General features: G+C 39.1%; 1 protein-coding gene across 1 annotated transcript in view; it reads left to right on the top strand.

Annotated features, from left to right (window-relative positions):
• The first annotated feature begins 4940 nt into the window (after positions 1–4940).
• Positions 4941–27465, top strand: part of LOC108275152 (Kv channel-interacting protein 1) — a 62194-nt gene continuing 39669 nt past the window's right edge. The window contains exon 1 of the mRNA XM_017485767.3: positions 4941–5034. Coding sequence (XP_017341256.1) covers positions 4947–5034 — 88 coding nt within the window. The 5' untranslated portion in view covers positions 4941–4946. The remainder of the gene's footprint in view (positions 5035–27465) is intronic.

Genomic DNA, 27465 nt, shown 5'->3' with positions numbered 1-27465 from the left:
AAAAACATTGTCCAAAATATATTTTTTGGTGGTGTTACATGTGTGTTGCACTGTGATAAACAATGAAGCATTAAATCTAAAGGTCCTGGGTTCGATTCCCTTGTGGTGTTCCCAAGTTCTTAAATGTTTGTGTAATGTTTTGTCTTTCGGTTCCTTTCTTTTGTGGCTCAGCACTGCAGTAACCTTTCAACCTCTTCACATGCAAATAAATTCCTCTGTTCTGTTCATTTCCTGTTCAATCTTATTCTCAGCTGTGCTTTTGAACCTGAATCTTTTATTCATTCATGTACCTTCTCTTTCTCCTCTTCATGTTCTTCAGACTCCGCATTGCGCGTGCTGCGCCTTTGGTGCCTGGCCCCTTTAAACGCTGCTTGCAGCTTTAATTATTATTATTATTATTATTATTATTATTATTATTATTATTATTATTATTATTATCATCATTATTAACATTTTAACAAACATCAATTACTACATGTGTTAACTGACTTTATTACTTCAACATTAACTATCATTTTATTTATGCTAATGTTCATTGTTTGTTAATGTTAATTAATGCATTCAATAATGCTAGTTAAGTGAACTGTAATTTAAAGCATTACCCAGAGGCCCCTCATCCTGTGTGTGTGATAGCCATATCCTTTCCTGTGATTACCTGGCTGGGTTTCTGTGCTTGGAGATTGATCAGGCTGACTGTTCCAATCAAATAAACACAAGCAACAGCAAAGCAGAAACATGTTTTCAGTGAGAGAAGTTGTTTACCACCCAGCAGGGCTCTCGTTCTCTCCTGTGCTTACTTAATTCATCCCTTTTCTTCTCATCTCATTCTCTTTACAATAGAAAAATCTCCCAGTAGTTCGAAATTGAACCTTCTTTTGTAACTTACAAATTGAGTCCTCACAATAGGTAGAGTGCTGTTTCACAAACAGACAGAAACAGTCATTATTGTTTTTGTTTTGTCTATTGGCACAGTTCCAACCTGATACAGTACAGTATCCTGGGAAAGAACACACCTGCATGCAGTACCTGATACAGCACACGGCAGTGTATGAAGTCTAGTTTGGACAAATGGTTTCCGTATAAAGCTACTTTCACACTTGCTGATTTTTTAAATAGAAAAAGCACAGACCTGTGCACTTTTCATATGAAAAACAAACAGCTCTTGCAACGCACAACACTGTACATTATGAACCATAACAACTGAACTGAACACTTAGTGCTAGTATAGTATTGGCTAACTAACTATCTTAGCTTGCTATTCAAATTAATTATCATTAATAAAGATTAGCATGAGGATGCTGTTTGCCATTGCTGAAGCTTTGGTGGTTTGTTATTCTCACTTGCACCCAGAGCTGTGACCGGTTGGGAGGTAAAACAAGCGCTTGATAAAACTCAGCAACTTTCTGAAATCTTGGAAACTCAGCTATGGCAGTTGGTGCAACAACATTTAAATGTGGCTGCATTACAGCCTATGGCTTTTGATAGAATTACATATACAGTAAGACATGAGCAGGCAGTTGTGAAAACACCCTAACACAGGATAATCAAAGCTGAACTGGATGATTGTCATTTTACGGTCTTGGACACATTATGTCTGTTCACATAAAGATTAGCATGCTCCCATGTCATTCTGATTCACTTTCTTATGTTCTCCTGTATCCACAATTATTTAAATAAATATATAACCTATATATATATATATATATATATATATATATATATATATATATATATATATATATATATATATATATATATATATATATATATATAAAACCTAATAATATCCTCAATAAATAGTAATAATAATAAAAAAAACTCAGTATTTTGTGACATTTCATTTGGGAGCAGCCGTGTAATTGATCAGTATATTCAACTGGTGGTGAGTTTTTCCATTAACTGACAATTCTGGGACAGTGAACACAAGCACCACTGCAAAGCAAAGTAATCCTGGGACTGAATTCATAAAGTTATGTTCATAAACTGGTAAAGAAAGTACAGTACTTGTCTTAAGAGATACATAATGTTCAGCTGGAATGTATTGAGATTTAAATCTCTGCTGGGCCTGTAATTATTATAATTAGTCCATACACCCATTTTCCATACCACTTATCCTACACAGGGTCATGGGGGAGCCTGGAGCCTATTCAGAGGCAGGATTCAAACCACCAACCCCAGAGGTGCGAGACAAACATGCTGACCACTAAGCCCCATAATAATTATTAATAATATCAAATAATAATAGTACTATGGTCTAGAAGTCACATATTTGTTGTTAGTTAATTTCCTATTATAGAATGTCACATTGGTTTGACATTATTTTATGAAATTGTGGCAGCAAGGGCACAGTCAAGTGCCGGATGTGAATGATAGGAGGAGTCAAAGAGAATGAGCTCGTAGTGATTGAGTGGTAACACCTGTGTGTATTTCTAAAGATGTGTATGTATATTCTGTTTGTGTTGTGTATTGACCCGTGAGATAAAGTTTACAGTGAGCATAACCATGAACAAACCAACAAATGAAAGTATTGCCTTCTCTAAAGCCTTCTCTGGTGTCCTCATCCCCCTCACTGCCCCTCACTTACCACTGTGACAAGATAAAGTTTAACAGTAGAGGGTTAAGGACCTTGCTCAAGAAGCCACCAGTAGCAGCCGAGTGCTTCTGAACTCAAAACTTTAACCACTGAGCCACAATTTGAACAAATCCCAGTCAAGCTATTTTTAAAATCTAGATGTCTGCAAGTTACAGAATTTCACATGGTTAATCAACACTAACCAGTGTAATAGAAAAGAGCTCACAAAAAAAGACAAGGTAAAAATGGCTAAATATTTTGGCATGGTGTACTACATCTGTGGTAATTTTCAAGTGAAAGTCATGTTTGGATTTAGACACAGTGAAGTAACTATTTGAGTGTTTTTTGACATTATCAAGCTGGAAGAAGCCATTCTAAAAGATTGGAAAAAAGCCATTTGTGTCCAGATTTGGTGAACCTCAGATTTCTGTACTTGGCTGACAGGAATGGTCTTCTGCTTTTAAAGCCCAGCTACCTCAAGGTTCGACATGTTGTATATTCTAAGATGCTTTCCTGCTTACCACGTTTGTAAAGAGTGGATATTTGCATTATTGGCACTTTCCTGTCAGCTCGAACCAGTCTGGCTATTCTCTTCTGACCTCTCTCTTCAACAAAGCATTGTTAACCACAGAACTGCTGCTCACTGGATGTTTTTTCTTTATTCTTTTTCCATTTTGTGTAAGTTCTAGAGACTGTGTGTGAATCCCAGGAGATCAACAGTTTCTGAAATACTCCAACCAGCCCCTCTGGCAGCAACAACCATGTCACAGTCACTGAGATCATATGTTCCTCCTGGTTCTGATGTTTGATGTGCACATTAACTGAAACCCTTGATCTGCATCTGCATACTTTTTTGCTTTGTACTGCTGCCTCATGATTGCTTAATTGGATAATTGCACGAATGAGCAGGTGTACAGTTGCTCGTAATAAGGTGGCCAGTGTATACTGTATGGATCTGGAAAATTGGAATAATATCTCGGTAAATGTGATTCAGTCTAACATAGAATTTCTTTCTGTTGTCCTATTCACAGGAAATCTAAGGTTAGCGGGCTGTGAACAGACAAAACTGTCATTCAAACGAGAATCTGTGATCTCCTCTAAATATATACACTGGACTCCACATATAAATAAGTGTTCCACATAGTTATTGTGCCTAGGGAAATAAGCCACAGACGCTTCATAGAGAACTGAATTTATTTCATGATGGACGTGGAACCTAGGATCAAACATTTCATACAATATTTGTACCAGTCCTTAGCTGCATACCTGTTTGCTGACAATGCTTTCCAGCTTTTACATTTCCTTAGACATACATATTTGATTCAAACAACAGGCTAAGCAGCTTTGTTCAGGATCAGTCTTCATTGCTTTAACACCTTTGGTTTTTACTGTATTTCATTTTGTGTCTCTGATGAGATTGCTCTTTCGAGATATATTTGAATACTGTGAGCGCAGAGGAGAAACGAACTGCAGCCCGCAAAAGTGTTAGTAAAATACAGAGCACTAAAAAGGGAGGGGAAGAGCAGAAAACCAGGGAGATTATATTAGAAATAAAGTGAGACACATCCATGACTGCACGAGACAGTGAGAGAATGTGATGTTGTGTGTGTGTGTGTTAGGTATTAAAAAATTATTGTGTGTATGGCTATAAACTTGAATGATAAAGAAGTGACAGAATGAAAAGGAAGCAGAGAAGCACGAGAGAGAGAGAGAGAGTGAGAGAGAGAGAGAGAGAGCGCGAGAGAGCATATATCAGGAGGCAGGAGCATCAGTAATGGGCTGTCTTTCCTCAGAGGGAGCTGTCGACACACACAGCAGTACTGAAATTGGAACACTGCGGCACAGAGAGAGGGAAAGAGATCAGGGACGAAGAAAAGACAAAAAGAGAAGAAATCTATATTAAAATATCCTGTTGGATATTTCCCTTTCCTTTTCTTCTCTGGAATTCCCACATTTATTTATTACCATTTGCACTTTTGACTGAAAAAAGTTGGACTTTCTCCTCTTCACTCTTTCCTTCTTGCCTCGGCATCAAGAAACAAAGAGAGAAATTTTTGTCTTTTTTGTCTTTTCACCAGAGATACACTGGAAGATTGACTCTGGTACAGCAGAACTCTTCTCTTTCTTCTTTTTCACATTTTTTTCTAATTCTTTTTCTTCAGTTTAGACTTTTTTCCTCTCTGTCATTTTTCTTCCAGTATTTCTTGATCTTTTTATATTCACACTCCTGACTGCCATTGTGTTTCCCTATGCCCTGATTTTGCTGATTAGGTCAATGCTACCCTTCACTTTTGGACTAAATTAATCTTCTACTGCACTGCTCCTGACCCTAGCCTTGACTTTTGACCCTTGTTGACCCTGTGTGTAGGTGAAGATGTCTGCCTGTGCTAAGCATTGTAAACATGGACTGGTGAAGTTCGCTGTATCCGTGCACAGACTGGTGACGGGGACGCTCAACAAAGGTAGGAACAAACACACACATGCACACACACGCACACACACATTGTTAGGGATGTGTTAATGTAACAATGGAGCTGAACTGTCAAAAAGAATGGATGACATGACTAGTGCCTAGAGTCCGAGGAGTTCCATGCATTACTTTCTGCACGCAAAGATGTACACATTACACATAATTACATTATCACTTATACTGTAGTATAATGCATTTAACATGTAATATAGTTTCTGTATTTGTATAGTTATTTGTACATTGCATTGTACTGTATTTGTAAAATTATATAAAGCTCATGTAGGTGATTATTTACACATTTATCTACAACTATGTAAGCATATATTTATATAATTAGTTTTTAAAAAATATATTTTTATATTTACATATATTTAGTTTAATATTTTATAGAGGTAATTTATTATTATTGTCTATAGTTGTTAAATATGACATATTTCTCTCTATGTAGTTGTGTATTATAGTTATCTCATTTATATAATGATGTTATTTGATAATATTACATGTATAATGTACAAAGATAATGAAAAATATATATTAACAATTACATTTATATTTATTCATTTAGCAGATGCTTTTATCCAGAGCGACTTACAAATGAGGAAATATATATATATATATATATTATATATATATATATATATATATATATATATATATATATATATATATATATATATATATATATATATATATATACTGTAGCTATGTAATTGCAGATTATTGGACATTCTCGAAAATATGTACATTACTTAACCTCTTAAAGTTAACTAACCCTAACCTTTAAAAATAAATGTTATAGTGTGAAACTCTGGTTCTGCTTAACAGTTTCTGTTTGCCTGACTGGCCAGGCCACTAAGAGTCGTGTCCAAAACAGATTGTACCTTTATGCATTTAGTAGGTTTATACGTCCTTTGTTGTGGCAGATGTATGGAACAGGCCAGCACATGGTTCAGCCTGATAAAGCACTGTGTTACAAATCACATTCGGTTCATCCACTTGTGAGAACATTAACATCAGGACACTTCATTGGGCAGCACAAAGCTTAGATGTACCCAGATAACCATGTTTGGAACAACCTGTATTGCAGAAGTAAGAGTTACTGTAAAAGGAGGACTTGAATCTGTGAATGTATTGCATTACAGGAGTAGTGGTTGTCAACTATCCCATGCTCCTCTTGTTAGACTACAGGACAAATTTCATTTGCCTTAGAAAGTTTCTCTCTCTCTTTCTCTCTCTCTCTCTCTCTCTCTCTCTCTCTCTCTCTCTCTCTGTGTATATGTGTGTGTGTGTGTGCTTGTGTGTGTGAGGCATAATCTGATGTACCCAGATGCAGATGCTACAATCTCTGTTCCCTTAGGAGACATGAGACTAAACAGAACCACAGCTGTGTGTGTGTGTGTGTGTGTGTATGTGTGTGCATACACACGTGCTATCATCAAGTAAGGATTGATAGCTTTAGTAATTTTCGAGTTTTAAGTGGCACTGTAAAAGGGATAAGAATATAGGGTCAATTCCAGCGACCCCTAGAATAAAAACTCCCTGGGGTGGGGTGTTAATCTGCACCATTACTATTGGCACCCCTGACACATGACTACATGTATGCATGCAGACATAGCAGCTATGGAAGTAGCATTCTTCTTATACTTGAATGGATAGCTTTTGTACATCTGCAGGATTAAAAACTCTGTCCACTAGGGGGACATGTCATCACTGAAACTGGCAGAGCTTCTTTAACCACATCCTCTAATTTTGCACACCAAGATCAATCCAGAAGCATCTGGACCTGTGGAGACTCTGATAATGTGTACGTTGAGAAAGTGTTTGGTATATCAGGCCATTAAACCAATCTCATAATGACAAAGGAAAGTAGAGTTTTCTTGCCAGTGCAGGTCCTAGCCCATTTGTTGTGATTCATCATCACCCCCCCAAAAACAAACAAACAAACAAACAAACAAACAAACAAAACACACACACACACACACACATACAGAAAAAAATATACAGCACTCATTTCTCATACTCAATAATATATTATTTACTTCAATAATAAAAATAATTAAATATAACAAATTTTAAAAAATAAATAGCCATTGTGGATAGGCACAACCACAAAAAGAATATAAACACAAATTTACCTTATTGTATGTTAAATATAAGCAAGTGCTAAGATTTTATGTAAGCAGTATTGGCATAAAAATTATGCCATGATAATGCTGTAAAAAAGCTAAATCACTGATACTGAAATCACAGATACACCAATGGTGATGACTAATAAGTATAATGTAACTTACTTTTTCATTTTATTTATAAAAAAAAACAAAAAAACAAAATAACCCACCGGTGATGAGTGTCATGTTACGCAGGGATGACATCATTTTGCACGCCAAAACCCAGAAACGAGTTAGCATTTTAGCCCTTCAGGTTCCATCGTCCCGAAGTCCATGGGCTTTTTGAATGCGATTTCGGTTAAAAGCCTGAAATAAGGTCTGTGGTGAACACAAGCTCAAAATATTGAAATATTTTAATAGTTTTTGTCAGTTTCTATTGTAGTTAGACAATGTTTTTTTTGTTTTTTGTCCCCCAGAGTATACAATCATTTAAACATATATGATAATAATAAGCTTTAGAGGCACAATTATCAAACATATGTATTTAAAAAAAAAAAAAAACGTTCATAAAAACTAGATCAAAATAAAACTTATTTATTCCCCAAATAAAAATTATCCAAAAGAGATGCCTGTATAAACACATGGAATGTTTTTTTAAAAAGTGCAACATGAGCAAGAAATGTGAATAAATCCATATTATTTGATTATAATATATTACTATTTGATTAGTTGATTTAAGTCATGTGACTGTGGTATAGTTTATTTATAACATACGGTTAGCTGCTTATTTCTGGCAATTGTATTTAGGCTTCAAACTTAAAAGTTGTGTTCATGTGTGAAAATTATCTTGATGGACAAAACGTGTTAGTATTGAAAACATTTCTTGATCACAGAGCTTATTTTCTGTGATAATCCAAAAGCCTATGGGAAAATTCTATTGGGTTTTTGTCGAAGGAACCAGTGTGATGCTAACTTCCGGGATCTGGTACAAAATGACGTCACCCCTCACCACGCTATACAGCCTTAGACACACTGCCGTTTATTTATACTGGGGGCACCAACAAACCAGTTTGACCAAACAAACTTTTCTGAGGTAATAAAGACATGAGGAGAGTTAAATGTGCTTTGGTACTGTTTTGAATTCGGTAGGATGGCGTGGGGGCGGCACCCCAAATATGGTGACGCCCTAGGTGGGTGCCTATGACGCCTATTGGAAGGACCGGCCCTGTTTCTCACCCTACTGACAACAAGAAGCACCTTTGTGTTGTTTCACAAACTGCTCACGTCTTTTACATTAGCATTGCAGAATCAATAAATCAACCAAATGAATGCAGGATATGCACAGCAGACTTATGACCTGTCAACAATGATGACATTCCACTTCCACAAAGATCTTTATTTATGATCACATCTAAATAAACTAATCCACAATAAAGTAGTTTCTGCTTCAGTGGCAACAAAACAATTCAACATTTCAGGATACAGGGCAAAAAACATCTGGGTTACGCATGTAACCCTGTTCCCTGAGAAGGGAAGCATTTAGCATAACACTATGGGGGAGCACCTCTCGCGCACAACCGGCATCTGAAGCTTGTGTAAAATCATGCCTATTTATAGGCCTACCATGATCATGTGACGTGGCAATTAAGCGCGTCGCGTGATATAAATATGGCACCTGTGAACTGCGCCATCAGCCTCTATTATCTGAAGCGAAGACGCAATTCACAGGCCTGCCCTGGTATGACAAAGCTACACAACGTCTAGTTCCCTTCTCAGGGAACATCATCTGGGTTACATCATCTGGGTTACATGCGTAACCCAGATGTTCTCTTTCAAAGGGAACTTTGACGTTGCATTTAGCATAACACTATGTGAACGAGAATACCCACTCCGTCATACTGAGGGTACGGCCTGTTCAAAAAGACCCAAGCCCGAGGGTCACTGCAAGACACTCGAGCCCGGGGTGGAATGAATATCCAGGCTGTAATAACAAATGAATGTGTGTGGTGAAGACCACCCTGCAATAGCACACCCATCCTGTCAGGATACCCCTTTGGACAAAGCCTTCGCGGAGGCGACCGCCCTAGTGGAATGAGCCCTCATGCCCAGAGGCGTAGCGAGACCGCACACCTCATAAGCAATAGAGATTGCTTCCACTATCCAATTAGAGATGAGCTGCTTTGACACAGCATCACCTCTACTGTCGCCGCCAAAGCAGACCAGCAGCTGCTCCAACTTACGCCACTGGCCGGAGCGGTGGACGTAAGTACAGAGAGCCCTTACTGGACACAGCAGGTGCATTCTCTCTTGTTCTGATGTGAGGAATGGAGGAGGGCAGAAAGCCTACAACACCACAGGATGGGCAGCCAATGTAGGAACCTTAGGAATGTAATCCGGCATAGTATACAGGAAGGCCTTGGCTAAGCCAGGGGCAAAGTCAAGGCAGGAAGGGGCAACAGAGAGAGCTTGTAGATCTCCTACTCACTTGACAGATGTAAGGGCCAGCAGAAGAGCTACCTTTAGAATCAGAAGCTTCTCAGAGGCTGACTCTAAGGGCTCAAATGGGGCCCCTGACAGACCTTCCAGGATGACAGAAAGGTCCCAGGAAGGTATGCGTGCCCTACAGACCGGTCTCAGCCGCCTGACACCACGCATGAACCTCGAAGTTAGAGGATGTTGCCCCACAGAGGCTCCATCAACAGGGGCATGGCTGGCCGAAATGGCGGCCACGTAAACACTGATTGTAGAAGGAGCCCACTCCGCTGAGAAACGTTCTTGTAAGAACTCCAGGACTGTAGCTGTTGCGCAGTTCACTGGGTCTACAGTGGATCCCTGCGGATGGGAATCTCCCAAAGAGTGCCATCTAGCAGGGATATTATCTCTGAGAACCATATTCGAGCAGGCCAATAAGGTGCTACTAGCAGTACACATAGACTCTCTTGGTGAACTCTTGCTAGAACTTGTGGGAGCAGAGCGATGGGGGGAAAAGCATGTTGGGGATAGAAACGCCCTTATAGTAGTAGAATCCTTACAACCCCTAGAAAAGTTGTCCACTGCAATGGGGAAAGCATACTTTTCTGAGGTTCAACCTGAACCCCAAGCTCTTCATGTGGGCGAGAACAATATCTCGATGTTGAACCGCCAGTTCCCTGGATCATGCTAGAATTAACCAGTCATCCAGGTAGTTTAGTACACGGATGCCCTGGAGTCACAATGGCGCCAGAGTGACATCCATGCACTTTGTGAAGATGCGAGGGGATAAAGCTAGCGATATTTCTGTGGAAAAAATGCACCTTTTAGATCTATCATCACAAACCAGTCCTCAAACTGAATCTGTGGAACATTAAGTTTGGGCGTCAGCATCTTGAATCTGTCCGAATAGTACAGTTCAGATGACGCAGATCTAAAATTAGCCGCATACACCTATTTTTTGCGGACCAGAAAATAATGGCTTTGAAAACCTCCCTCCCTCAGGGAACGGGGTACATGTTCTATGGCCCCTTTGTCCAAGAGGGATCTTACTTCCTGTGCTAAAGTCGGGCTCTGGTCTGTGCTGACTACTGTGGTGAGCACACCTCTGAACTGGGGCAGTCGAGCTATAAACTGGACTTAGTAACTCTTTTCTACGGTAGACAGAACCAATGGAGGCACATTTGGCAGTAGTTTCCAGATTGTCTTTTAGTGACGTTAACTATTCCACATTCTATTGGAGGGAAAGCATCAGATTTTCGTTGCCCTGTGACAGCTCGCTGACCAGAGAACACTGAAAACTCGGGACTGCCTTGGCTAGGGGAGGCCCTACAGTAGCACTGGGGGATAACTGCCCTAACAACCTCATGTTCCCTGATACGTCCCTCCACGGCCCCTCAGGACCGCTCTTCTTTGCCTGCTTGGCCTTTATGACCATTTTCAGATCAGGCCTAATAGCAGGCCACAACTGTGGCCGCCCAGTTCCCCTGGCTGTCTGCGGGGGTTGGCAGGCTGCCATACTTGCCTTCTGGGTCTCCCTTGCACTAGTGCTGGCCTGGGCTCCACTCATGGATGCTCGGGTGAACTCGAGACAACAGGGAAGGAACTGGCTGAATGCCGCCATATGTCGAGCTCACTCAGCAGGTCTGCTTGGTAGGCCTGCGACACTGTCATTGTCTGCAGTCACCCATAAGCAAGACTACTACTGCATAGGGCTTGCCCACCAATGCCACGGTGGCCTTACACGGTGGCTTGGATGGCAAAGCCGGCCCCCCGATTACCTGCCATCGATGGAGAGAGGTAGCTCGCAAGTGCCTCCTCCACCTTCAGCACAGCTAAATAGCCATGCCATTCATTCCCCACAATGGCCGAATAATCCAACATTGTGGGGTTATAAATATGGTTTATGCATAGTTTTCCCCCAGAAGCCTGATATTTTGCCATGCACTTCTGAAAGAAAGGGGAGTTTCTGCAGTGTGAGGGATTTACTTTCACAAAAAAAAAGGCTCATCCAGCCTTAGTAATCACTTCAAGTAGCTCTTTATATGCTGCTCAGTTTTTAGCACATCCTTCTGGCTCCTCGGAGTCAGAGAGGAATTATTACTAGGATTTTTGTGTGTCCCCCAATCCCCCCCACCTTTTTGGCTTTCCATAGTGGAAGGAGGAGTCGTGACGTGAGCTCCAAAATCCAGCGGAGAGCCGAACCCGGAAGACAGAGCAAGAGATAGAGCAGCGCTCGTCGCCGGCTCCTCTTCCAGATCCATAAAAGATTCCCCGAACCTGAGACGGCTAGTAGCCGGCCCAGATCCACGAGGCTCTGAAACCCAACTCGCTTCGGCTTCTGAGAAAAGCGCGAGTCGCGAGCCGAGCTGCTTAATGTAGGCATTACCATGTGCAGCCTCTTGAGGCTGCCATCGCATGCTACATCCCAAGACACTTCACCCAGAAAGTGTGCACTATTGCCCATGATGAAACGGGAGCAATCCAGAACACACTTCCTGAATTCTCTCACTCATATTTTACCTCTCTCGCTTATTCCTTTTTTTTCTTCTCTTTTGTTTTTTAAATGGATAGAAAAGTTCTGAGATTTTAGAAAACATAGCGAGGAAATTAAGCGTCCTTTTTGTTTCTTTACACAAACAACCGACATGCAATGTTTCGCTGAAGATAATAAAAACTGATGGCGCGTTTCACAGGTGCCATATTTATATCACGCGACGCGCTTAATTGCCACGTCACCTGATCATGGCAGGCCTATAAATAGGCATGATTTTACACAAGCTTCAGATGCGGTCACACGCGAGAGGCGCTTCACCATATTGTTATGCTAAACACAGTGTCAAAGTTCCCTTTGAAAGGAAACAGGTTGATTGTGGTTCTCTGCTGTTCTTTGTAAATCACTGTTAAACACAGTCTACACTCAGGTTTAAACTTGACATTTTATGAGGATCTTTTGTTATAAATGTGTTAATAACAAAACATTCAGAGGTACCATTCAGGCCTTCTACATGAAGTAGCTGCATGTGTTTTTGGTGGCATGGCTTTGGAGGAAACACTGAAGGAACAGCTAGCTTCAGCTAACTTCTGCAATCTCTGGATGTTTCCTTTTTTGTTATAATTATTTTTTTAATGCCTAATTTGTCACACTTCTAAGATTGGAGCATGATGATATAACAAAACTTTCCCCAAATCAGATTGCATGTGAATTACTAATACATAATTTTCAGTGAGTCTTACAGCATTTTTACTTGTCTTAAAAAAAGATTTAAAAAAAACAAAAAACAATCAAACAAACAGACAAATAATGAAAGCCCCCTGCCTTGTGCCAGGTTCCCTGGAATAGGATCCAGGCTCCCTGCGACCCTGTGTAGGATAAGCGGTACAGAAATTGGATGGGTGGATGGAATACATGCTGTATCCTTAGGTACTATTGGATCCATAAGTATTTGGACAGTAACCCAATTTTTGTAATCTTGCCTCTGTACACCACCACAATTGATTTGAAGCACAAAGGAAATGAAACAATCAAAATGTCAGATTTAATTCAAGGGTTTTAACAAAAATATTGCATTAATCATTTAGGAATTACAGCCGTTTTTTTTACACAGTCCCTTTCACAGGATCAAAAATAACTGGACACTTGACTGACAAGCAGTTTAATGTGTGGCCTGTTTCCAGGCTATTTCATGAAAAATTCAGGAAATAAAAGGTCTGGAGTTCCAAGCGTTGAATTTGCATTTGGTAGCTGTTCATGGGAACTCTCAATATGCAGTTCAAAGAGGTACTGATCCAAATAAAGGAGGCCGTCATTAGTCTGAAAAAACAAACAAACAGACCTATCAGAGAGATAGCAGAAACTTTAGGAGTGGCCAAATCAACAATTTGGTACATTCTTAAAAAGACAGAATACAATGGTTAGCTCAGCAACACTAGAAGACCTGGAAGCCATGGAAGACAACTACTGTAAAGTGGATGATCGCAGAATTCTTTCCTTGTTGAAGAAAAACCACTTCACAACATCTAGCCAAGTTAAGAACACTCTCAAGGAGCTAGGTGTATCATTGTCAAAGTCGATGATCAAGAGATGCCTTCATGAATGTAAATAACTGAGGGTTTACATCAAGATACAAACCACTGGTAACACTCAACAACAGAAGGGCCAGATTAGACTTCAGTATGAAACATCCAAAAAAGCATGCCCAGTTCTGGATCATGATCTTTGGACAGATGAAACCAAGATTAACTTGCACCAGAATGATAGGAAGAGAAGAGTATGGAGAAGAAAGGATCCAAAATGATCCAAAGCATACCATATCATCTGTCAAACATGTGGAGATAGTGTTATGGCATGGGCATGTATGGCTGCCAGTGGAACTGAGTCACTGGTGTTTATTGATGATGTGACTGCTAATAGGAGAAGCAGGGTGAATTCTAAAGTGTTTACTTTCTGCTCGGATTCATTCAAATGCTGCAAAACTGATAGGATGGTGTTTCATAGAACAGATAGATAATGACCCAAAACATACAGTGAAAGCAACCCAAGAGCTTCTTTAGGCAAACAAACGTGATGTTTTTAAATGGCCGAGTCAGTCACCTGACCTCAACTCAACTGAGCATGCTTTCACTTAATAAAGGCAAAACTGAAGTCAGAGAGACTCACAAACGAGCAGAAATGGAAGGCAGCTGCAGTAAAGGCAAAGCATCTCAAAGGAGGAAACTCAGCATTTGGTGATGTCCATGGGTTATATATTTCAGGACATCATTGACTGCAAAGAATCTGCATCCCAGTATTAAAAATAATCCTAATATTTATGATTATGTTAGCATGTCCAATTATTTTTTGAGCCTGTTAAATGGACGGACAGAAAATAACAATATTTTTGTTAAACCCCTTGAATTAACGGGGAAAGTCTACACGTCAATCACATCTTCATTGTTTCTTTTCAAATCCACTGTGGTGGTGTACAGAGGCAAAATTATACAATACAAATTATACAATATATATATATATATTTTTAAATTGTATAATAAAAAAATTATACAATACAAATACTTATGGACATGCCTGTAAGTACTGTATCCATGAGAAAATGTCACCTAAAATAGCTAGATAGATATGTAAATATATATATTTTTTCTCTTACCCATGCAGACAAATTTTTGCATAAGCTATTAATTATATATACAAAGTACAGTAAGCACTAATTATTGAACTCGACGTCTGCACGTTAACTGTGTGCTGTGAACTTTGCAAGCTGTCAGTGGTATAATAATATAATAAATCATGCTAAATCATGTTTATGCCAGTTACTGCAATTTTATCAAACGGCAAACTGCCGATTCATCAAAGTACAGGGAAATGGCACAGACACAAAGTGTGGTTTTATCAGCAGAGGAAATTATGAGGGAGGTTATTTACCTATAGTACCATCTTGTGGTAAGAACAGCTGCTATTTTTCTCTTTCTCTATATCAGGGGCTCTCAAATACTGTATGTACCATAGTAATAATTAATTTGGCCAATTATATCTTTTTATTCCTAAACCTACCTCCCACTAGATGTAGATTTAAAACACTGCTTTATATTAACATCAGCAATCTAATTTTAAAATTGCAGTTAGATAAAACTTCAGTTAGATTACAGTTAACATTATTTACTGTATACTTGTTTTTTAGTCACTGAGGTGTAGGTGAGCCCCTTTCTTTTCAAGTGACCAGTAAATTAGGCTTACTTTTATTAAAGTAATTATTTATTACAATCATTAATTAAATAATAACCACAGACACATTGATATTAGTTGAGAGTAATCTTCTCTTGCACCATGATGCAATTTTTTGTGTGACAATTATAGGACATTATTGATCATATTGTGCATATGAGTGTTTAAAGTGAGTTCATCCATAAATGTCAGACATGATATAGTGTGTTGTTACTTGTTGATGTGATTCTTGTTGCACATAGGTCCACATGTTGCACTCTTTAATAACTGATCTTAGACTTTTAAAGCTGCATCCGTCATAGCTTTGTGACTAGCATTGGTTACAACTATAGATGCACCGATGTATTGGCTGATAATAATAAGGCTATATAAGGCCAATAAAGGCTATTTTCCACGCTGTGGGCCATCGGCCGATAGTTTAGAAACATCCGATGATCAGGGCCGATTATAACCTGTCAATCAAAAGAGGGCGGGAAAACATATCAATTTTGTGCTGTGTGTAAAGATGTTTGAAAGCTCTGTAATCTCTGCACTGCTAAAATTTTACACCGGAAGTGAGCAGCAGTGAAGCGGGAGTTTTGGTGTCAAGTCTAAATCTTTCTGTTGCCGTGCTGCTTGATCTTCAGAATTTAGTTAATGTGAGTAATGTGTTTTCTGTTAATGAGACCAGTTACTGTGAAACAACTTGTTGAAATGGAGAGGATAAAGTTTTTATTTGCATTTCTTTCAGAATTGTGGTATTAATTATTATTAATTTAAAAGAAGGCATAAAAGGCAGAACTATCGGTATTGGTATCGGCCGATATCACTGAATAATCGGTTATTGGTATCGGCTGAGAAATTTTGTATCGGTGCATCTCTAGTTACAACCCCTGTGTTGAATTGTATGTGTGTGTGTGTGTGTTTGTGTGTGTGTTTGTGTGTGTGTGTGTGTGTGTGTGTGTGTGTGTGTGTGTGTGTGTGAGTGTGTGTGTGTACTATCTGAACTTCTTGGTGAAAATTAGATTGGGGATTTGCTGCACTTCTATAAGTTCTATCATTTTCGTTTTTTGGTCAATGTTTCTGCTTCACGTTTTAAGCCACTTTGATAAAAACGTCTTCCAAATAATAATAAAAAAAATCAACATCAATGTAATTGTAACGGTTGTTTTTAACCACTAGAGGTCAGGCTTATGCCTCACGTAACCACTTATTCCGTTCAGTTGCGATTTTTCATATTAAGACTAGAGGGAGACATTTCACTTATAACACCTTCCACGCTTTTATTTCCATTATATATTTAAAAACTAATCTACTACAGTGACGTGCGGTCAGGGGAGGCCTCCCCTATGTCATCACGAAATGTAAAAAACAAATAATGATTAAGAATAAATAAATATTTGTCCACTGATCTGTGATAGAAATGTAATTATTGTATGACAATCATTCCAATGATTTTTATAGTCAATATCGCTGAATTTGTGTAGTTTCCTGTTTAAATACGGGGGAAAGACGTGAAGGGAGGCAGCGACGAGCTGAGCCTCCTCTCGGATTGCGCAATCCCTCACAAACTGGATTGAGCTGCTCATTTGTTTTGCTCAATTTGAGCACGTGCAATTGATCTCTCTGTATGTCACCAATGTAATGTTTGTACACACTTTTATTATATGTCCTTACATTCCATAGTCTAAGTCATGTATTTCACATATGTGTATAACTTATTAGTCTTGCAGATCTGACATAAAGCCGCAGTGAAAAAGCGGGAGGGGAGGCAGACAGTACCTCTGCCTCACTGAAGGGGGCGTGTGTGAGCATACGGGCTTGTTCTGCTGTTATTCTTCTTCACGTATTACAGACAAATGGCATTGTGGGTAATATGCTAGCTAAAAAAAAGTCAAGTAGAGAATGTCAAGTGCACTGCATTAGTCCACTTATTTTTATTTTTTGCCCTGACTGTGAAAATGGAAGATTATATATATATATATATATATATATATATATATATATATATATATATATATATATATATATATATATAAAAGCTCAAACATTTCTCAAAATTGGAATTTCAATCAAAACTGGAAGTGATAAATAATGGAAGACCAATGCCGCAGACTAAAAGAAGATAAAGAGGACTTTTACACCAAAGTCATAGAGATGTTTGTCCAGAAGGATAGGCGAATGGACTTCATTTCATGTAAAGGTAAGACCATGCATACACTGCTATCTATGCAGTCCACGACAAAAATAAAAGGCCAGCCGTTTTTAATAATAACAAAAAAAATTATATAAAACAAGATAAGAAAAAAATTATTTTAATAAAAGTTATTTTAAAGTATAAAACTACATTTGTCTCTTTGTTGTGGACTGTATATACTTTCATTTGTATTGAATGAGTATGAATTGTGGAATTGTGATGGCAAATTAAGAACACATGGAGGGTGCAGAGCAAATGAGCCGCTATAAATTTAACCTTCTTCTTTGGCCAAATATGTACCTTACCTATGTGTGTGTAAAGAATGCTGATATGGGATATGAAACATAAGCAGTAGTCAGTGTACAAGCAGCCAGTTGAATGGTGAATTTATGCTACTCTGTTGAATTCATATATTTGTAAATTTGACTTTGACAGAGTCAGTGCCTCCCCAGCCACGAACCTCACCGCACGTCACTGATCTACTATAAGTCATATGTAATTTAAATATGACAAAACAAGACAAAAAGCCAGAACACTTGTTTTAGACTACATATCCTATAACTATGTGATTATAAGCACAAGTAAAGCAAATACAATGTTAATGTAAATGCAGAATTTAATTATTATTACAGTTTTTCAATTGCTAACATGGATTGGTCAAAACTAAAGTCACACTGTCAAAACTGTTCACACAGTCATCGAAACAGAAGTGTATGTGGACCAAACTATGAATAATTTTTCATTGCTGTCACACAAAATGTATTCAATGACCACATTCTCCGAAATCCATTAACTCTTTTCTCATTCATAGTCCACCACCTGCAAAACTATACATTTTTCAGCACATGTTTTCAAATGCTATCACACTGTTCCCAAAACTGTTAAAAACACATTCAAAACAGAATGATGGCAAATGTTATGCATTTTTGCTATAGCCAGACTGAAATATATAGAAAATCTTAGCAGAATATTTGATCATTCCAAACACAGCTGATTGCAATCTCAAATGTCCTGTTTTTAGGCTCGTTACCAAACAGGCAAAAGAGGACGGCTTCGGAATGATTTACAGTTTTTCTCAATTGCTAACACGCATAAATTGGTAGAGTAAGCCATCCTCACAAATCCATTTTGCCAATTCCCAGCAGAAAGACCATGTACCCTAGTCTATAAACACTATTTAACCTTTCTGCCACATTGCCAGTAGCAACCCTGGACTCCTTCACTGCCATGATACTCTTGGCCCATATAATCCTCAATGTCTTCTGACTTTTCTGGATGTCCTATGGGAAGCTCTTTTCCAACATGTCCAGAGAGAAGTGCAGCCTTGTTATGTTGTTGTTTGGGACAACATACGCTTCCACCATGCTGTTCTGGTCCGGAAATGGTTCATGAATGATCCAAGATTCACAAATGAAGACCACACTGAAAAAACGATCAGAGTCACAAAACTGTATTTTTGGAGTTGTGCATCCACGGCTGTTGATAGAGCATTGAAGAAAGATCTCATAAATGTACTTGGATGATAGAAAGATCAGGGTCACAGAATTTTCCATTTAAAATAAAGCCATGCTATGGAAAAATGATCAGAGTCCACAGCCTACTATGAGAAAATGACCACAGTCTAGTCACATGACCGAAATCAGCCAATAGGCTTTGAGTAATGGCAGACGCCCAGCTGAGTGAATTTCATTGTTAACTTACTGTCAAATTTCTTCAACATATCTCATTAGTAATTGCTCTCAGCAAACTTCAGTACTAGATCAAACAACATGGATGCGTATCCTCAACAGACTGGTAAACCAAAGAAGAGACAGATACATGGAAGTAAGGCAGAAAAAGCCAAGAAACAACGTGTTATGAATCACGTCACCGGTGGAGACTGTACATGTTCAAGACTTAGGAGTTTTGAAGTAATTACTAAGGATGTGAGAGACAGTTTAATCATGCAGAAATACAACGATATTCAGTGTCTAAAAAAGTTTTGTGGACCACTCAGTCAAGCTTTTTTTTTGATGAACTCCCTGTAAATGACAGGGACATAATATAATATAATATATAATAATAATATAATATATAATATAATACAAAATGACATAATATTCAAGTTGAGATTGATGTATAATGTATATTCTTTGAGTTTTCAGTATTTAAGTGATGTTGATGATGCTCAGTTGAATAAATTAGTATAAGTTCATCACTGTATTACTGTGAATACCCACAAAAGAAAGATCAGAGTCCACGCAAGCATTTTTTCATGCTTCAATTACGACAATGTAAACAATAATGTCTGATAACTTTTGGTGTCTTCATAAAGACTATGAATGGGTCTAGTGTACGTATCATCAATATTTTCTCTGTGCTCAACTACTATGACATAAAAAGTTTCTGAACTTTTAAATTCAAATTCTGGAACTCAAGCACAATGTGACTCTGATCGTTTTATCATTGGTGCCTTCAAATGTGTTCCTCCCACCATACTCCCCTTTCCTCAATCCGATAGAGGAGTTCTTCTCAGCATGGCGGTGGAAGGTCTATGACAGAAATCCCTATGTACAGAACAACCTTCTCCAAGCTATGGAGGATGCTTGTGGGGACATTGCTGTGGAGTCCCGACAGGGATGGCTTAGGGTATTCCAGGGTATTCCAGGGCATCCCCAACACAGAATATTATAAGATACGCAGGAAATCACCATTGCTGACATAGTAATTGGCAACAATGCAATAAAACGGTGGGAAATTTGGGACAGAGTGCTGGTAGACAATATCACTTTTGGGAATGTGAATACGGTCAGCACAACGACAATTGCCAGAGTCCTAGAGAAACATAAATTATGGATGAGCAGTTGTACACTGTACCCTTTGAGAGAAATGGTGAATGTGTGAAAGAACTCCATATATCATTATATCCAGCTAAGATGTCTGTTCGATAACAAAACAGGGTATATACACAGCTACGCATAATGTAAAGTACTGTAAAACTGTTTATTTACTGTATTTTAGAAAGGAATGGAGATGGAAACCAGGCAAACTGCACATGCATTCATCTTTGTGGATGAAGCTGAATTCAACCTGGCAAAAACAGGCTGCAAGGGAAGAAATGTGATTGGACAGAGAGTAACCAAAGAGATGCTAAAATCACAATGTGTGCAGCACTGTCCAATGATGGTTTGCTGTTACACAAACCTACAATACAGAGAGGCTCATTTCTTTTCTGGATGACCTGCATAATAGACTTGTGCCAGCAGAGGAGAAAGGGGCAGGAAACTCCCCTACCTTCGTTGTTGTGTGGGTTAATGTGGCATTCCACCAGTCCACTGCAGACACAGACTGGCCTGCTGCACATCCCAGGATGTCAGTACTATTTCTGCCTCCATACACCCCATAGAGGAGTTTTTCTCTACGTGGAGGTGGAAGGTTTATGACCACAATCCACATGACCAGATGTCTTTACTGGATGCCATGAATGCGGGGTGTGGAGACACTTCTCCTGAAGACTGCCAGGGTTGTATTAGACATTCCTGAAGATATTTTCCGAGATGCATCACCAGAGAAGACATTAGATGTGATGTTGATGAGAACTTGTGGCTAAATGCAGGAGAAAGGGAGAACTAGAACCCTCACAGTACTGCACTCACAGTTGTTGATGTTTTTACAAATTTTTATTATTATTATTACAGCCCTGGAATTTCAGGGATTTACAAGTAAATCACTATATGCAAATATATCAAAAGATAAAGGATATTGAAGCAAATTTCTGATTTCGTTCTTATTACATATACTTTAGTACAGTAAATCAAGTGAAAAGGTGTTATTCTTATTCTATAATGAAATACTGATTTATGTGAAAAAGTATTCAAACAGAAAAGTTCATTTATTGACGTAAATTGCGCACTTATATAGCGCTTTTATCCAAAGTGCTTTACACTGTGTCTCATTCACACACACACCAATGGTAGCAGAGCTGCCATGCAAGGTGCTAGCTTGCCATCAGAAGCAACTTGGGGTTCAGTGTCTTGCCCAAGGACACTACGGCATGTGGAGTCACCCGGGCTGGGAATCGAACCGCCAACCCTATGATTAGTGGACAACCCACTCTACCACCCGCACCACAGTCTCCCTCGCATTTATGTAATGCTCCCTGTTGTTAGTGTTTTTTAGGTCAGTGTGTTATGAGTGACAAGTATGCTTTCCGAGAATGTTGTAAGAATATTTGACAGTGTTATGGTCGAACAAGCTTATTTTGAGACATGAAGTGTTTTGGGGTTTCAGTGAGTTTTGGAGTTGAGATTAACTGTTTGGCCGAGATGCTTATTGGTAATGCAGACTGTATGAAGAGTTTTGAAAACGTATTGACCAATGCTTGTTAGCAATTGAAAAAGGACTGTAAAGCTTGAAAAACATTTTTTAAAGCAAACCCTGATCCTATTGTGCAGTGAGCAATGTTATCTAGAATGAATTCTGTATTTCACACAGCATAAGGGTATATTTAAGGTTATACTATGGTCAACTGAGTCAATTCAGTGAATGAATATTAATATTAGCTCCAATTAAAGAGGAAGGATGAGGTGGTTGGACAATTTCTCAAACTATCCTTGTGTTGTGTGTGTTGTGTGTGTGTGTGTGTGTGTTTGTGTGTTTGTGTGTGTGTGTGCTGTGTATAATTCTGTCACATAATTATCCATTAGCTAGAAAGCAGTCTGTGTGTCAGATATTAATATTATAATTCATCATAATTAATGATTCAGCTGCTACACTGGGGTCAGATTGCTTCCACATCTGACTGAGCCAGCCTGCTTGACTCAAAAGTGTGTGTGTGTGTGTGTGTGTGTGTGTGTGTGTGTGTGTGTGTGTGTGTGTGTGTGTGTGTGTGTGTGTGTGTGTGTGTGTGTGTGTGTGTGTTGTTGCATGATTAAAATAAATGATTGTGGTGTTGACACCATGTTATGCAGGGATGTGACTTAATTATCTTGTCGGAATAATCCAGTGAAAAACGGGGGTATTTTGTCTTGATAATGGCAAGAAAGCTTAGACAATGTGGACATTCAAAAACTCCCAATATGTTTGAATTCACCCTACATTTTTTAGACTAAATAGTAGTACAGACACACACACACACACACACACACACACACACACAGTCCCTAACCCCCAGCCTGCCCTACGGGCAAAGCAAGTCTCGCTTTAAAACATTGATGAGACAGCTGTTAATATTTAATTCGAAATTAAATATAAACAAAAGGGAATAACTCCCAGTCCCACTTGATGACATGCATTCTGGATTATGTAATCAAATTACACAAATGAAGCAATGTTAATCAGAGCTGGAATCATTTGATCAATAGTTTATAGTCACTTATTATGGATTAGTACATTACTGTTTTGGCTATGAATCAGAGACTATTGATTTGTATTTTTTTCTTTTTTATTGTGGTCATAAAGAACATACAACCCCAACTCTGAAAAAGTTGGGACAGTATGGAAAATGCTAATAAAAACAAAGAGGAGTAATTTGTAAATGTACTTTGACTTGTATTTAAACAAAAAACGTAAAGATGAGGTATTAGATGTTTTATCTAATCAACTGCATAGTTTTTTGAAGGTCATGAACATTTATTTTGAAATTGATGCATGCAACATGTTCCAAAAATGTTGGGACAGGGGAAACTTAGGACTAATAGTGATGTGAAACAGGTGAGGTAATCGTCTAATAATAGTATATAAGGATCTTCCAAAAAATGCCTAGTCCTTCAAGTGCAAGGATGGATCGAGGCTCGCCAATCTGCCAACAGATGCATCAGCAAATAATCCAACATTTTGAGAACAACATTCCCCAAAGACAAATCAGTAGGATTTTGTGCATTTCACCTTATACAGTGCACAATATAATTAAAAGATTCAAGGAATCCGGTAAAATCTCGGTGCGTAAAGGGCAAGGTCGAAAAACACTTCTGAATGCGCATGATCTCCGATCCCTCAGACTTCACTGTCTTAAAAACTGTCATGAGTCTGTAATGGATACCCTGACATGGTCTTGGGAATACTTTGGTAAACCTTTCACAGTCAACACCATTCGCCCTTACATCCACAGACGCAAGTTAAGGCTTTACTATGCAAAGCAGAAGCCATACATCAACACTGTCCAGAAGCACCGCTGACTTCTCTGGGCTCGGTCTCATCTGAGATGGACAGTAGCACAGTGGAATCGTGTTTTGTGGTGTGATGAGTCGACATTTCAAATAGTTTTTGGACAAAACAGCCGTCGTGTTCTCCAGGCCAAAGAGGAAAAGGAAAGGACCATCCAAGCTGTTATCAGCATCAGGTCCAAAAAGCCAGCATCTGTCATGGTATGGTGGTGTGTCAGTGCCCATGGCATGGGTAATTTGCACATCTGTGAATGCATCATTTATGCAGAAAGATATGTACACATTTTGGAGCAACATATGCTGCCATCCAGAGCAGGACAACGGCAAACCACATTCTGCCCAGATTACAAGTGCATGGTTGCGTAAGCAGAGAGTGTGGATGCTAGTATGACCTGCCTGCAGTCCTGACCTGTCTCAGATTGACAATGTGTGGCGCATTATGAAGCGTAAAATTAAGGCCATGAAGGCCCCGTACAGTTGCGCAGCTGGAGAAATGCATAATAGATGAACCGTTAGAGTTAGTTAGTAGCTTAAAATACATGTGTGCTTTGCTGAACATAAACTATTTCATCACATGTGAGCAGGAGTATGTGAATTAGCCATGTTTGACATATTTATATTTGACACTTGCTTGCAAATAAAAGTCACAGAATGATAGCTTCGTCTTTCTTTTTTAAATCTCAGTACATTATTGCACACATTACCACGGATAGCCATTAAACCAATTAGATGGGATACAGTTCAGTAATTAATTAGATCCGATTTCACTTTTCTTTAAAAAAAAAAAAAAGCAATTGTATACTTTATAGTGGACACAAAATGTCCAGTAATGGCTGGTGTAATAGTTATATCCAGCCTGTGTGTGTGTGTGTGTGTGTGTGTGTGTGTGTGTGTGTGTGTGTGTGTGTGTGTGTGTGTGTGTGTGTGTGTGTGTGTGTGTGTGTGTGTGTGTGTGTGTGTGTGTGTGTGTGTTAAATGCCCCTGTGTGTGAGCTTCAGGTCTTCTAAAATGAAACAAAAGCAACATTTTTAAAACCATCAGGACATATGATTATTCTCTGCGTGAATGTTACAGGCTGTGCATAATTAAGGGCCAGGATAAACTGTTTAGTAAAGTTCAAAGTTCAGTGATGAATTACTTTGCCATTTTCACTCCTACATGGCTGTAATTACACAAACAGGAAAGTGTGTGCATCTTTGCTTCATACAAACTTCGTGGAATTAATAACTTTTTGGTAGTTGATAGCTGTTTTTAAGAAAAGTCACAAACATCAGGTTTAAATTGTAGAAAAAACAATGTGCTTGTTGTCATCAGCAGGAATTCATTTCAACGAGTTTAGTCCACTGATAAAACAGCCCTAAGCCCTAATCAGTTTAACTATTCAGACCTGGGTGTCACAGAGGCACTAGCCTTCATAGACCCTTGCTAGAAATGCCACTGCTCCTTATTCTAACAGGTTTATAGTCATCAAAGTTGCACAGCAACACGTGAAAATTTCAGTGCACTGAATGACATATATAAGCGAATTTGTGTCAGATTCATAGAACAGTCATATGACATCACTTTGAGTCGAGCACGAATGATGAATCAATTTCAGCTGTGTGGAAGCAATCTCCTTCCATTATTCCTTTATTTACATGTCATATTCATATGGTACACCCCAATTCACTCTCATATACAGAACATCTAATTTATGCATGCATTACCAAAAATTATGCAACAAAAGGAAAGCATTCTCCAGGCTAACAAGAGTCAAAGAAGATCTGATGAAACAAGCAAATGAAGAAGAGAAAGATGAGGAAGATCTGATGAAATAAGCACATGAAGAAGAAAAAGATGCATTTCGGTGAAGCTGAATTAGAATTTTTTTAAAGAAAATATGCCAATTACTTAACAGAATGAGCTGATGAAGATCCATGGTGAGCAATCTGATTCCCATTTACAAATTACAGGTTGACACTAAAATCCATTTGATTAAATACTCATATTTTGGTATGAGGTTTTTGCAACTATTAATTTACCTTTAGCAAGCGTTTGGTGAATTGGGGCTGTGTCTCTTCATACACTTGCTGGGGTACTTACTGTATGAAGAGAGGTTTATTACTGAAATAATAAATCCCTGCTTAACATGCACTTCAAACAACAGCAAGCTGCAGCAAGTCAGCCTCACAAACAACCAAGTAATGTGAAAGTAATATTAACAGGGGAGATGCAATCAGTCTGCATCTTGATGGTTCATGCATTAAACCCGATTTCATTAAAATTCACTATTAGAAGCAAGTCAGAGAAGATGGAAAAGAAAGAAGAGTTATTTTCCTGAGTTTAAGGCTACCTTTTTAATTTCTTTTTAATTAACCAAATTGCCTGTTATCAAATTTGAAAATCAATTTTAAACATACTGTACATGTTATCCAGCCACCACCATTCTGTGTTTTACTTTACACCCAATTACATCAGTTTTTCCTCGTCTGCTTTTCCTTTTTTCCCTTCTTACCCCCCCCCCCCCTCTCTCTCTCCCTCTCTCCCTCTGTACTGTAGCCAAATCGATTAGCTGCTAAAGGGTAAACTGAATCTGTAATGGCTGCCATATTGGTCCCTAGAGATGCATCATCTAGAAGTGAGGCGTGCAGTCTTAAATAAAGCCATGTGAGGAATAGTAATGGCCAGTAAACACCACCAGGATTGTGTGTGTGGGTGCGTGTGGGTGTGTGAAATGACTTTCTAGTTCTGTTTTGTGTTTTAGGCTTGATGCCAAACTAACATGTTAAAAAGGTGACATATTTAAACTAGCATGCTAGCTACCTGACTAGCAGACTGATTTCGTCTAGTATTTAAATCCTGTCGTGAAGTATAATGTGTGTCTACACTATACCAAGCCTTTGTTCCTCGTGTTTCATTTCATTTCATTTTTATCTTGTTTAATAGCCTAGCGTTTCTTGAGTCTTGTATCAATCTAGTGCATTTTATTTGCCAATCACCTGACCTACCTTGTTTACTTATCATGCTTTTGCCTTTCGGTTTGGATTTGTCTGCGTATTTCTCCTCTAATAAAGCTCTTGTCTGTACTTGCATCCATCCTCATCCTCCATCATGTGACAGAATACTTCACCTACACCATTGATGCAGCAGGAGAGCGAGGTGAGCGTCATGCCAGCGTACCAAGGAATGTCTGGCCAACATTCATGTCAGTCCAGTTTCCCCAGTGGACTGCCATAGACCTCCTGGATCCGAATTATGGATTGTTTGGCTACCCTAGGCAGTTCATGTTCCACTGCCAATTATACTTTTTGAGCCTGGTGAACCCCAAGCTGGACAAGAGACAGCGGCTCAGGTTCATTGTGTCCCAGTTTTATGGCCTGGCCCAAAAGTGGGTGGAGCATCTGGCCAATACATTGTGCAGTACACTCAACAATATAACTCAGAACTATTTCTAAAGGAGTTTGGGAATCCAGGGCAGAACTGCAACCTGGATGAATCCGGCTCCAGAGCTCCAGCCTGAGACCCAAGAGGTGATCTCACCTGCCGGGCTTCAGCCGGAGGTCAACGTGACGACCTCACCTCCAGAGCTACCACCTGAGGTCTACAAGGTGGTCTCATTTGCAGAGCCACAGCCTGAGACCTATGAGGTGGTTACAACTGCTGAGTTCCCGTTGGAGGTCAATGTAGTGACCTCCTCCCCAAAGCTCCAGCCAGAGGTCAACAAGGTGATCTCATCCACCAGACCTACAGCCTGAGACCCACAAGGTGGTTTCACATGCAGAGCCCCAGCCAGCGGTCAATGTGGTGACCTCATCTCCAGAGCTCCAGC

The sequence above is a fragment of the Ictalurus punctatus genome, chromosome 14 (assembly GCF_001660625.3).
Source record: "Ictalurus punctatus breed USDA103 chromosome 14, Coco_2.0, whole genome shotgun sequence".
NCBI lineage: Eukaryota > Metazoa > Chordata > Actinopteri > Siluriformes > Ictaluridae > Ictalurus > Ictalurus punctatus.
This window is presented reverse-complemented; position numbering and strand designations above follow the sequence as displayed.